The sequence below is a fragment of the Myotis lucifugus genome, unplaced genomic scaffold, assembly GCF_000147115.1.
Source record: "Myotis lucifugus unplaced genomic scaffold, Myoluc2.0 scaffold_580, whole genome shotgun sequence".
Taxonomy (NCBI): domain Eukaryota; kingdom Metazoa; phylum Chordata; class Mammalia; order Chiroptera; family Vespertilionidae; genus Myotis; species Myotis lucifugus.
The window spans coordinates 352598-366562 of NW_005871628.1; the positions used below are offsets into that span (position 1 = coordinate 352598).

At 45.1% G+C, this 13965-nt stretch overlaps 1 protein-coding gene across 11 annotated transcripts in view; it reads right to left on the bottom strand.

Moving 5' to 3' along the window:
• VPS13D (vacuolar protein sorting 13 homolog D) overlaps positions 1–13965 on the bottom strand; it is a 210316-nt gene that overhangs the window by 185132 nt on the left and 11219 nt on the right. For 9 of the 11 annotated variants that reach the window (XM_014446840.2, XM_023745776.1, XM_014446839.2 and 6 more), the window contains exons 4-13: positions 13058–13248; positions 12879–12959; positions 9914–10030; positions 7130–7234; positions 5827–5997; positions 5298–5398; positions 4339–4507; positions 2430–2531; positions 2099–2282; positions 1166–1345 (exon numbers count right to left, since the gene is read on the bottom strand). In XM_014446840.2, coding sequence (XP_014302326.1) covers positions 1166–1345; positions 2099–2282; positions 2430–2531; positions 4339–4507; positions 5298–5398; positions 5827–5997; positions 7130–7234; positions 9914–10030; positions 12879–12959; positions 13058–13248 — 1401 coding nt within the window. Of the gene's footprint in view, positions 1–1165; positions 1346–2098; positions 2283–2429; positions 2532–4338; positions 4508–5297; positions 5399–5826; positions 5998–7129; positions 7235–9913; positions 10031–12878; positions 12960–13057; positions 13249–13965 lie in introns of those variants that run through there. The other 2 variants (XM_023745772.1, XM_023745777.1) reach the window with 2 other exon arrangements.

Genomic DNA, 13965 nt, shown 5'->3' on the forward strand with positions numbered 1-13965 from the left:
GGCTAGTCCATATTAAGTTTATGAAATCCTAATTCTCAAGATTATAAAGTCAAACAAACTAGCTTTTTTTTTGGGGGGGGGGGGGGGTCATTTGCCTCTAAGCCAGTGGTTCTCAACCTTCCTAATGCCGCGACCCTTTAATACAGTTCCTCATGTGTGTAAAATTATTTTCGTTGCTACTTCATAACTGTAATTTTGCTACTGTTATGAATCGTAATGTAAATATCTGATATGCAGGATGTATTTTCATTGTTACAAATTGAACATAATTAAAGCATAGTGATTAATCACAAAAACAATAATTATACATGTGTTTTCCGATGGTCTTAGGCGACCCCTGTGAAAGGGTCGTTCGACCCCCAAAGGGGTCGAGACCCACAGGTTGAGAACTGCTGCTCTAAGCTATACTAGAAACTTCAGGTAAGTGACTATTTTATGAAATGAAATATTTGTGAGTTGTAAAAACCAACCTCTGTATTTATTTATACAACTATAATTCAAAGTCACAAGAAGTCAAACACAGCTGATCTTCATCATTGGCCGATTCCGTATTTGCGAGTGTGCCTATTCACTAAAATGTATTTGTCGCCCCTAAATCATGCTCGTGGTGCTTTCGAGGACATGGGCAGGACAGCAAAAAATGTGCGTTCCCAGCTGAGGCTGAACAAAGCATGCTCTGCCTTCTTGTTCCAGCTCTCACACTGTACACTGTGCCCTTTTCATGGTCCATTAAGTGCCAGGTTTTTTGCCTTTTCCTGCTTTTTGTTGATTTCACTGCTCACAATGGCCCCCACGCATAGTGCTGAAGTGCTGTCTAGTGTCCCTGAGCACAAAAGGCTGTGGTGTGTCTTACAGAGAAAAATCTGTGTTAGATAAGCTTCACTCAGGCAGGCGTTACACTACTGCTGGCCGTGAGTTCAGCATTAATGAATCAACAGCATATATTAGATAAGGTGTCTTTAAACGCATCACACGTAAGACAAGGTTCTGTACTGATCGTTTAATGGGTGTTAGAGCCAGAGGTTCCCAGGCACCTAACTGTGTGCTTCCCCCTGGGGACGATGATCGTGGTAACTTTCCAGAACGTAACTACTCAAATAATGAGATTCGCGTGGACACGGGCACCCAGAGAGATGAGCACCAGCCGGGGGTTCTGGGGCAGTACCTGAAAACTCGAGCTGCATGAAAGCACTTTCCTGGGTCTGAGGAGTGCCTGGCTCCTGGTGCGACAGAGTCACGGTGCCCCGCTGCAACTGCAAGTTCAGCTTGGCGAAGACGTGGTCCCGCCTGGTGTACGTGTTCATGCAGGAGGCGTCCGCAGCGGGGTCAAAAAAGTCCTCGGTGCCTGCCCATGAGGAAGAAACGAGGTTAAGAAAATACATGGGAAAACTTCCGAAGCAAAACCAGGCACACTGGTCAGTCATGATGACGTTGTGTATCCATTGTCCCTTTCTTTGGAAAGAACTCCAGAGCTGTGGGTGACTGTTTTATTCACTAATTTAAAACAACCCAACTGCTTCATCAGGGCTCTTACAACTTATTCCCAACCAGGAGGACGTTCAGGTTCACAGGCAAGTACAGGAGAAAGCCGTGCTGCCCAACATAGTGAAACATTCTCCACCTGCACTGTCCAGGGCAGTGGGCACACCTGGCACGTGTGGCTAATGTGGCTAGTGTGACTGAGAAAGCCAATGTTTTATTTTATTTAATTTTAATTAATTAGAGTTTAAATGGTCATGTGTGGCTATGAAAGCCATACTGGGCAGTGTGGGTCTGAAGAGTGGCTCTGGACTGGGATTGGAGCGTCAGTTTAAAATTTCTGAACTTGCTCACATTTAGTTCTCTTACCATCCCTGTCGCTAAGATCTACCTGACAAGGTGCTAATATTCAAATTTAGTAGCAGAGTTGCAAATGAAGTGTCTCCCAAAACCGCTTCGCTCTGCCTCTATGAATATGAGACAAACAGTTTTACCAATCTCTACTTCTTTTTGTTTGCTTGAAAATATCATGGATTGTTTCAAAAGTAACAAATCATTATGAACCCAGCATCTCCCTTCACCGCCACCCAGGAGGCTAAGGGGAAGGAGCCAGCCTTACCCAGGATCTCTTCAGGAGTCCACTGCTCGTGCTGCTCTGCTGACAGCCCCTCGACTGGCTTCCCAGACCAGCCGCCCCAGCCAGGAAACCAGGACTGAAGGTACTGCAGCATCCCACTGCCCGCACCGCTGCCTGGGTCTCCAGGACAGTCTCCTGGAGAATCAAACTGAGGCTCTCGCAGGCTCTGTGCCAATCAACAATGAGCAACATGAGGACCCACAGACAGAACCAGCTGTGGCTGCCCACCCCCCGCCCCCAAGCATAAGCACACACAAGGGGAAGCGCTCGGAGTGCTGAGTCCGAGCACGTCTCCTCACAGAGGGCTCCTTACCTCTGCCAGCTCCTCTTGCTTGTGAAATCGTTCATGCACCAGCTCACGCAAAATCTTCAATTCCTCAAAGCTCTGTTCCTCTTCAATCCGACACATTTCCTCCTGTTGGGGTGAAAACAAAAACAAACAAACAGAACAGGTGTTATAGCTCCAGAGAACTGGACACCTCGCACACCACTCACTACAAGGACTGTGATGGAACCTCTCCGGTCCCCAACATCTCCACTGAAGGCCAAGAAACAGTGACGACAAATAGCTGGGTCGATGGTTGCTATGCTTCCGGTTTAAACAGCTCTTCCACATAACCCCAACCGTACTTGGTCCCTGAGAGCAATGGTAACTACAGAGGAAGGTGACTAGTTATTCTTCTTCCCACTTCAATGAGGAAACTCGGGACCACGTTTACACAGGAAGTGTGCAGGCCTCTAGTTCCTTTGTTTCACACGTGCATTTGCAAGGAAGTAGTCATTTAAATTTGTTTCATGCTAGTTAGGAAAGACCAAGAGCAGCCAGCTACATGCAAATATGCAAAAGACAGAATTCACTATCCTAAACTATTCTTATACCCTAACATTAGGAAAAGGAAATTACGTGTGTTTCACATAATTTACAACAAAAAAATGTCTGGTTGACCCCATCATTTCCAGAAGTTTCCCACGTCAGTAACCAGGCCTGATACTGGTGAAAAAGTGAGTGGGTCGTGCCTCGGGTGCCAGCGGGAGAGGTGAGAACGCCCAGGGATTCAGCACTGAGTGGTTACCACACCGTGGGATGCTCTCACGGGAGGAATGTTTGTGCCCCGCTCAGTTCAAATGCTGAAGCTTTAACCTCCAATGTTATGGGATTTGGAGATAGGACCTTGGGAAGTAATTAGGTTGGATGAGGTCGTGAGGGTGGGATTTCATGATGGGATTAGTGCCCTTCTAAGAGAAAGGGGACAGATTTCTCCCTCCACCAAGAAAAGGCCATGTGCACACACAGTAAGAAGGCAGCCAGGAGGAGGAATCTCACCAGAACCCGGCCAAGCTGGCACCTGGATCCTGAACTTCCCAGCCTCCAGACTGGGAGAAATAAATGGCTGGTTTTTTAAGTCCAGGCTATAGCATTTTGTTAGAGCAGCCTAGTGAAGGCAGCTGCTAAAGGGAAAGTAAGATTCCTTTTTGCTTGGAAGGGTTTACTAAAGAAACAGTTAATTAAGAGATAACACCTGAGAAGAAATATTAGAAACAGTCTAAATTGCTTTGCAAAAATTGATGCTCACAAAACGGAAACAAATCCAGGAGCAAAGCAATCAGCAATCCCCACTCCTTCTCCTAGGAGAAGAGGAGAGGTACTAGAGCAGGCTGGGGTCCAGGCCAGCACTCCAGGCCTGATGGTTCTAAGAGGCTCTAACCCTCCAATTAGCAAGAAAAGCTGACCTTCACCACCTACTTCATCCCCTCTGCCTAGCTTCTACCTCAAAACCTCAAGCAAATCAATTGGGCTTAGGGAAAGTTTAGGCCAAAGCCTACAGAGATGAGCTAGACTCAGAGAAAAAAATCAATGACGAGGAATGGGCTTTGAAGAGATGCAGGTGACTAGCTGAAGAGTCTCTGTGAGCCCTGCACAGAGCGCGAGGAGGGGAGGGGCATGGGGAGTGGGCACAAAGGCGCGGCTGGACCACAGCCCCTTTCCCTCCTTCCAGCCCGTGGCCCGCTCTCCTCAAGCAGCAGGTGTAGGATGCTTCTGGTCGAGGCGAGGCCGTGGCCTTCCAACAAGCTCTCACCCTAGTAAGACCCACTCTATCCCGTGAAATGAAATTCTGTAGCAAGGGACTTGATTCCTTCACAGATTCCATTTTCTTCAGCCTTTGAGAGAACAGCATTCTTACCCTCTGATGACAAGAAACACAAGGCAACGGCCCGCTCACCGTGTCGTCTGCGGACAGCAGGCCTCCTTTCAGTTTGCTGAAGTACTTGTCGGTGTAGGACACGGCGTCGCGGGCGCGGTGCAACAGGAAGTCCCAGGTGCAGCGCTTCCTCTGCTCTCTGATCTCGTGCAGGTTAGCATCCAGGGCAAAGTACCACCATTCTCGGCAGCTGAAATATTTCGTAACAATGTCATTACTTCTTACCTTGAAAGCACCTAAAATGCTGTCCACCCAGGGCAGCCCACAGAACACCACTCCTGTTCTGAGACAACTTTTCTCTTGTCAGCCGTCATTTTTTGCTGCAAACTCATTTTAAAATATTGGGCTGAACTCAACATGAGGGGAAAGCAAATCTACATCATATGAGAATAACATTTCCCTCAATTGGTTTGAAGGACCCATATCAGTCCCCTCCACCAACAGTCAAGTGGTGACTGGAAGGTAAATGCCATCATAAGATAATTACCACGGATTTGACTACTGACGATTTTAAGTGGAATACTTCAGAAAAGATATGGGAATGCACAAGATCTAAGAGAATTTTAATATACTGGATTGGCCCAGTTTATCACTGCAGCATGAACAGATTTCTTTTCGCTATAGAAGTTAGAAAGTGCACTATGTAAATGTCGACCAAACAACCTGGGAGAAAAGACATAGGGAAACAGATTCAAAGAATCAGGTCCCATCCGAGCAACCCCAGTCTACCTGCTAAACAAGACCAAGAGGGCCTTCTCACTTCCCCTACGCCCAACCTAAGGCTAACACGTCACCAAATCAACCGACAGTCAGAATATCAACAGTGATAAACAACAGAAATGGCATTTAAAGGCCAGAAAAATCGACTCTACTTTTACTAGTATCTCTAGCCACGTGCAAAGAACAGTGAGGGATATTTCTGATCTATATACAAAAAAAAACAAAATGTACTTCATATACAACAACTGGCGAGCCCTTACTTCCCAGAGATGGCCACTTTGGGTTTCCATTTTCGAAACTTCGCCTGCCTCTCCTTCCGTTCCAGCTCCTTGAGGAATCCCATGATTTGCCGGTATTGCAGCTTTTAATAGAGATTAAGAGATGCTAGGTTAGAACTGATTTGTTGCTTTTACCCAGTGAAGACATGTATCTAACAAGAACAATTCATATTAGTCAATCCACCTAATTGAAAACCAGTGCAAACCGGAAGACCAAATTTCCGCACCAAGTGGCACTTCTCCCGGGACTCTGACAGTTAAGTGTTGACATGACTGTGCTCTTGGGCTCTGCCCAGCACTTAAAACCAACTCAGAACTAACCTGAGATCAGCCCAATCCGACCGCACTACAGACAATGGATTCTACACCTACCACAACCGTGGGCACAACTTTCTGTGTCCTTTCTTTCCTACTGGGGTGCTGTGAAGTATTGCGGCCCTTCTACCGACATGCTCATTCACCCCAGTTCCGAGTCCGGTGAGAGCATAGACCGCTGGGGAAAGAGGGGTACCTGAGAGAGTTTCAAGGGGATGGTCTCCAGCTGGATGTCGCATTCAAAACGGGGAGTGTGCCGAGACCTCAGAGGCTCTTTGGAGCAGTTTCTCCTCAAAAGGGCAGATGCGCACACCGGCTCCAAGATGTAGTGATGATCGCGGCTCTCCATGCTCTTGCCCATGGCCTCCTGAGTGTCACAAGAACCTGTCAGTTTTCTGGTTTTGTAACCATTCTTACACAAATGGTATATGTCCTGTTTTGCCTTAGTTTTTTAAACATAATACTTAATACTGTGTCTTAGAGACTATTATATATGGTCTTTGCCCTTATTTTAGAGTTGCATACTGCTGTACTGTATGGAAGCACAGTATTTATTTAATCAAACTAACAAAACAAAACCATTCCGTATGATAGCATCAAGCCAAAGATAATCTTGGGTGGGACAAAAAGCGAGTCCTTTTTCTCTATTTCACTTAAATCAACTACAATTACTTTAGAAAAAGATTAAACAGATTATTTTGTAAGCCTTCACAAACAGTAATACTTTATATACAACTAGAGGCCTGGTGCACGAATTCGTGCACTGGTGGAGTCCGGCTGGCCCGCCCTGATCAGGGTCGATCGGGCTGGGCTGGCGGGGGGGTACTCCAGAGGTTGGCCAGCCAACCCCACCCCCTGGTTGAACTCCTGGTCAAACTCCTGGTGGAGGAGACAATTTGCATATTAGCCTTTTATTATATAGGATGATTTATAATGATCTTCTAAGTCAGCGGTCACCAACCTTCAAACCTCACGGACCACCAGTGGTCCACAGACCACCGGTTGGCGACCGCTGATCTAAGTAGTTCTTAACAGAATTCCACCAAAGTGAAGTGTCAACATAAACATAAGAAAGCTCTTCTTTAAGAATCCCATCTGGTGCTTTGTTCAATGAAAAACTGAATGCCTAGTGTATGGTGACTAGAAGAATGGATAACCATATGCTTGATGCATACGGTGGATTATGCAGTAGTCAGAGCAACCAGCTAGAAGAATAAACAGCAACACTGATCCATCTTAAAAACATTAGCCTTAAGTGGAAAAAAAAACACAAGGAAATCTAAAATGCAATGTAAATGTAAAACATATACAAAACACGACATACTGTTCAGTTATATACATAGCAAATACCTCAAGCAACACACTTGAGAGTGGGTGCCTATGGAGGGGGGATGGGAACAGGAGTCAGAGACGCAGAGAACAAAAACCTACACGACAGTCACCCTGCACCCCTTCACTTCAGTGCAGTGTCACAATAAAGCCCTCTGCCAGAATCATACCTGCAACTCCAGCTGAGGCAAATCCCCCAGTAAAGTGCAATCGACATCCCAATAGATGCTAAACTCTGCCACATCTAACTGCTTTTTCCGCATTAACTTCTGCACCTGAGGTAAGACAGGGAAGAAAACAAGATGACTCCATATTCATGACTTTATTCATTCATTCAACAAGCCATTTGTGAAGAATCATCCACCAGGCACCTTTGCAAGGTGCTGGGGATACAAAACTAGACTAAAGCATGGTTTTGCTCTCCCAGAGTTCAAGTGTAGCTAAGTGGGAATACAAACATGCCAACAATTTTAATTAAGCAGAGGAAAGCAGAGGGAGAGTATTTAAGAAGCCACGAGCAAACAAAGAGAAAACAGCACTGCATGACTCGGAGATGTGTAAGTTTCAGGCATAGAGCTGGTAAGAGGAAAGGATGGGGACACATTGCAAAGAGTAGGGCCAACGATACAAAATGCCTGACAACCTCAGAGGACAGTGAGTTTGTGTGACTGGAGCACGGCTCATGTGCTGTGGGGGCAGTAATCACACATGTGTATGAACATATTTGGTAGCGGAGTTAGTTAGGTGTTGAGAAAAGTAGATTGGATGTTACTAGGTGTACTGGGTTGAATAGTTTCCTCCCCCAAAATATTCATGTCCTCCCAAAACCTGTGAATGGGACCTTATTTGGAAACAGGGTCTTTGCAGATGTAATCAAATTAAAATGAGGTCATATTGGATTAGGATGGGCCCTATGGTGCCCTTAAAGAAGAAAAAAAAAAAGACACAAAGGAGAAGGCCATGTGAAAAAAGAGGCAGAGATTGGAAAGATGCATCTATAAGCCCAGAATGCCAAGGCTACCCCCTGAGGCAAAGAGAAAGGCATGGAACGTTCTCCCTCAGAGCCTCCAAAGAATCCACTCTACCAACCCTTTGATTTTGGATTTCCATCCTCCAGAACAAGAGAATACATTTCTGTTGTTTGAAGCCACCTATTTGAGCTTATCTGTTATGGCTGCCCGGACACTGACACACTAGGAAAGGAAGTATACACCACACCAAGGACTCTGGAGCTCATACTTTACGTGACAGGGAGCCCTGAGGGTTCTGATGCGGGTATGCACCAGGACCGGGTATGTGTTTTAGAAACAAAACTCTGGCAACAGTGCAAAGTAGAGCTCCCACTGGTGCGCCAGAGAAAAGGAGCCATGAGTCACATCAAGATAATGAGCAAGCCCTAGCTGGTTTGGATCAGTGGATAGAGTGTCGGCCTGCGGACTGAAGAGTCCCGGGTTCAATTCCAGTCAAGGGCACGTGCCTGGGTTGTGAGCTCAATCCCCAGTAGGGGGCGTGCAGGAGGCAGCCAATCAATGATTCTCTCTCATCATTGATGTTTCTATCTCTCTTCCTTTCCCTTCCTCTCTGAAATCAATAAAAATATTTTTTTTAAAAAAGATAACGAGCAAGTTTATAGGATCAAGTTACTTTTTAGAAATACTTGGTTACTCTGAGCTAACCACATCCTTTTGCCCCCATGTCCCGTACAAATACTCCTTGTTTTCTGTGTGCCATGGGGTGGAAAAGGGTGGGAAGCGTTGGCACAGAATGAATCGAGAGCCTGGGGTGGCAGCAAGGAGGTCGCCGAACAGGATGCTTTATCAGCCCAGGCAGAAGGTGACAGGATCCTGAACTCAGACAGGTGCAGCGTGACTAAGAGAAGAGCTACCTTTGAGACACTGTGCAGGAAACATTGGCGGGACGCTGTGATCAAATGGACATGGACGCTGAGGAATGAGAAGTGGAAGGATGCGCACGGAGCTTCTAGAGATTAGGGGAGTGGGTAAGAACACATGATCTGGAGCAGGGATGGCAAACGTTTTCTGAAAAGGGCCAGAGAGTACACATGAAGGCTTTGTAGACCCTACAATCTCTGTTGTAACGACTCAACTCTGCCACTGTAGCACAAAAGCAGCCTTAGACACTACACACAAAGGGCACAGCAGTGATCCAATAAATCTTTTTTACAAAAACGGGTGGGGGGCCAATCTGCCAACCCCAGATGCAGAGCTGATCCGCCCTCCCGTCAGCGCTCTGCACCTCAGCACCTCAGCCACACCAGGAGGACAACAGTGGTGGTGAAAAGCACGGAGAATTCAATGAGCCATCGTGCAAAGCACAAAGAACAGTGTCTCGCACATAAAAGCGTTCGTAAGATGCTGGTTTTCATTTGCTTGTTTGGACCTTCAGTAACATGTTAGAAAATAAAGGGGAAAAGTTGGTTTCAGGGGAGCAAATTGGACAGATGGGACATAATGGGATCGTGTTGGTTATAAGCCTAAATGCCCCAGCGGCATCTGTATCCACAGGTAGATGGATATGAATATAATGGTCAGTCCGGAGGGGGAGAATGGAGTGCAAGTGGAAGCCATCAGCAAATACTCCCAGGTGGTCACTGAAACTATGAAACAGATGAGTTTACCTGGGAGGACACATGGTATGAGAAGAAAACCAAAGATGAAAGCCTCTCCACACCTTGATTTCTTTGTGGAGAAAATGAAAGGGGCTGCACCAACATTTAAAGGATGAGTGACAGAACAAAAGGTCAGAGAAACTTAACGGTTTCCCTATTCCAGAAAATTAGATGTATTACATACAGGCCAGAGACATACATGCAGGGAAAGACCCCGGTGGAAAAGAAAGCAATCTCATTCACATGAGGCAAGATGACAAGAGCAGAGCCCCAGACTCCCCACAAATAGTGCTTTCTTCCTGGCTCAGTCATATTTCATACTCACAGGCTCATTCACCGCATTTTGCATGGAAACATTCTTAATGCAGATGCCAAAGGCAAAAGGGTGGGAAGGATTGGTAATACCGTCTTCGAAGCGCAAGTGAACATCTTGAATTTTTAACTGCAAAGGGGAGAAAAAATAAAAGCACGTTTAGGCAACTGCTACAGGTGGAATACTAGAGGTAGGAGTCACACTGCCCTGAGCCGCATTAAGTAAGTCACAGCTGGCATTTTATACACACATCACAGAGCCAATGCTCCTCAAGCCCCTCAGCGTTACAGTCACAAACTGGACACACACAGAAGAGAGCTATAATACTTTCATTAAGTCAACTCAGAAGACACCATAGAGACACACTAGAAGAGAGTAATACCACTGTATCCAGGTAACTGGCCCTCCCTCTATGATAGAGTTGTCTGTGTCCCCACACCTAGATACAGGAAATCAGCAGGACATATACACTTTGTACCTATTTATTTCTTTACTTCCCTCTGCCCCAGAAGACAAGCTAGCGAAAAGGCATGCTGCTTCAATGAATTAAAAAATAATAATAGAAAGTGAAAACACAACCCACAAAATGGGAGAAAATATTTACAAATCATATGTCTCATAATGGACTAGAATTAAATATTAAAAATACACTTACAACTTAATAATTAAAAAAACAATAAACCAAGTTCTAAATGGGCAAAGAATTTGGATAGACATTTCTCCAAACAGGATTTATAAATGACCAATAAGCATATGAAACAATACTCAGCAACATTAGCCAAGGAAATGCAAATCAAAACCACAGTGAGCCCAGCCAGCGGCTCAGTGGTTGAACATTAACCTATGAACCAGGAGATCACAGTTCAATACCCAGTCAGGGATCATGCCTGGATTTTGGGCTCAATCCCCAATGTGGGGCATGCAGGAGACAGCCGATCAATGATTCTCTCTCATCACTGATGTTTCTATCTCTCTCCTCCTCTCCTTTCCTGAGGTCAATAAAAATATATATTTAAAAAAATACACGGTGAGATACCACTTCATATCCACTAGCGTGGTTATAATCAGAAGAGAGACAATAACAAGTGCAGATGAGGATGAGGAAAAATTGAAGCGCTCATACATTATTGGTACAATTGTAAAACAGTGCGGCCACTTTGGAAAACCGTTTGCTAGTTCCCCGCAAAAATTAAACATATAGTTACCATATGACTCAACAACTCCACTCCTAGGTATATAATACTCAGGACTGAAAACACACGTTCACACAAAACCCTATACCCGAATGTTCACGGCATCACTATTCACAGTAGCCAAAAAGTGGAAACGCCCAATGTCTATCACCTGATGATGGATAAACAAAGTGTGGTACATCCTGAGAACTGCAAAGACTCTCGCAAGAACATTCTGTTCGCCAGAACCGGTTTGGCTCAGTGGATAGAGCGTCGGCCTGCGGACTGAAAGGTCCCGGGTTCGATTCCGGTCAAGGGCATGTAACTGGGTTGCGGGCACATCCCCAGTGGGAGGTGTGCAGGAGGCAGCTGATCGATGTTTCTCTCTCATCGATGTTTCTAACTCTCTATCTCTCTCCCTTCCTCTCTGTAAAAAATCAATAAAAAATATATTAAAAAAAAAAAAAAAAAAAGAACATTCTGTTCAAGCTCCTGCCCTAAGAACTTGACCCAATTTTGATGTGGCTTCCTGCAGCCTAAAGCTTGTCCCTGGGACAATCCAGCCCCTCTCTGAGTTCCTCTCTGGAAAAGCTCAGGGCTGTTTGTTTGTTCTAGCCAACACCTGACAATCAGCTCTGACCTCCCTTTCTTAGAACATTTATAATTGCTCTAAGGGCTTAAAATTGTGAATCCTTTCTCCATCCCTTTGAAGTGTGTGTGTGTGTGTGTGTGTGTGTGTGTGTGTGTAATCTCCTACAACTCAAGGACCTGAAAGCCATTCCTTTGAAATGCGATCATCATGCTCAGTAGTTGGCATCGATCCATGAACCAAGAGGTGGTTCCCGGTCAGAGCACATGCCTGGGTTGTGAGCTCAATCCCCAGTAGGGGGCGTGCAGGAGGCAGCCAATCAATGATTCTCTCTCAACATTGATGTTTCTATCTCTCTCTTCCTCTCCCTTCCTCTCTGAAATCAATAAAAATATATTTTTTAAAAATAATAAAATAAAAATAATGATGAATTTTCAAAAATCAATGACAACTTAAAAAAAAAAGAACTTTCTGAAACAGAATTCAAAGCAGTCACCTCAAATGTAACAACCTTTTCATCAAAGTTATGAAACCAACAACCTCAGACTATTTGGGGGGAAAGTGACACACCTGTGTTACCCGGGCATTGCAAGAAAACCCTGGAGGTAGTAAGTACGGGCTGACGAAAAGGGCCTCTGATCTAGTTTTTTGAGGACAAAACAAATTTGTAATTAAAGTGGAAAAGGTGGCCAATAGCCCTAACACTGATACTCATCAAACTGCCACCAGATCCATCCGTGAGAGATTAAATATCTTAGTGAGCTGTTCACAATTCACTATCTAATCAACCAGAAACGGTGCATCCGACCTCTCATTTTACAGACGAAGAAACTGAGATCAGAGAGCTTATGTGATTTACCCTGAAACAAAAGCCATGAAAGCTTACTAGCAGGTGATGTGGCTAAATCCTTCAGCAAGTGGGGCTCCAACATTCAAAAAGAAAGTGAAGTGAAATGTAAGAGAAACGAAAACTCCTACTCACACTAAGCGAAGCAAGAAAAGCCTGTGCCCAAAGCCTAGCCGTGGGACTTGCTTTTCAGGTTCTCCCCTGGGCACCGCCTAGAGAAGGGCACACCTGAACAGTCAGTCCTGTCTACGGAGTACACCCTGTATCAGCGAGGCCCCTGAGAAACAGACAGCTCAGAAGTAAACACATGTAAGCCTGAGAAATAAATCCCTCTCCTGTTTCTGCTTTATAAAAGTCAGTAGGACTTACTTCAATATTCTCCACAATTCTCGTAACTACGGAGGCAGTGACGGAATACCAATAGGATTCCCCTTTCTGCTGGCGTTCATTCTACAAAGAAAAGAGCCGGTGTTAGCCAGAGCTAGTGCTTTGCTCACGTCACGAGTCTCACCACGATGCTCTCCCGGATCAAAGGATTTCTGCCTTGCCTTCCATTTTTCCTCCAGGGCTTGAAGAAGAGCTCTCTTGCGTTCCCTTTCCAACAGTTTCTCCTTTTCATCATTGAAATTTTGTATTTTTTCAGGGGCTCCAATTAAGTGAAGGCTGGAGATGGAGATCACCCAAGGGTCCACATGGGGGCGATAAAAGGGAATCTGAAGGGTTACTTTCCCAATTAAACCTAGGAAAAAGAAAACCTTGTTAAATGTCTTTACATATTTTTAATTCCTTCTATTTTTCTGTATTCTTCTCGTTTTCTTAGGGGAGCATTATTTTTACCTTTTTCAATTTAAGAAAACAGGCAACAGGTCCTCGTACTTGGGAAGCAAGCGTTAGTAAGCTGAGATGGGTAATAATTAGGCACAATAAACTGGAAGCTGGGGAAAGTTCAGTGTGACACATAGCAAATGCAAGAGCTCTCTCCTGGAAACTACCTGTCCCCCACCTGGACTACATCTTAAATTTCTCTGGGGTGTCTTTCTCCCCATGGAACCTGCACAAGCCCATGGGCATGAACCTCATTTCCTGCTCATTATTAACCTGCTGGCTGATAAGTACTTATTGGGCGTTATCAGATTTACAGTATGCTCAATCTTGCACATACCCCCTGACATACTGGAGATGCTGCAGTGGCCTCTATCGAGGAAGAATTGATTCTTTATGAGAACTTGGCCTGATGGGAGAGCTAAAGAGCCTGGGAGAATTGTGATACTTATTTCCCAAGTTCTACCATTTCTAGTCAAGCCTCCTAGAACTCAAGCCTTCTTTAAATTCAATTAATTAGAGGCAAGTCACCACTGAGGAATAATGCATAAGAACATCTGACCTGTCCTCATGGATCTCTCAAAGATCCACCTCTGAAAGCCCAACCTCTGAAAGCAGCACAGTTGTCAGGGGG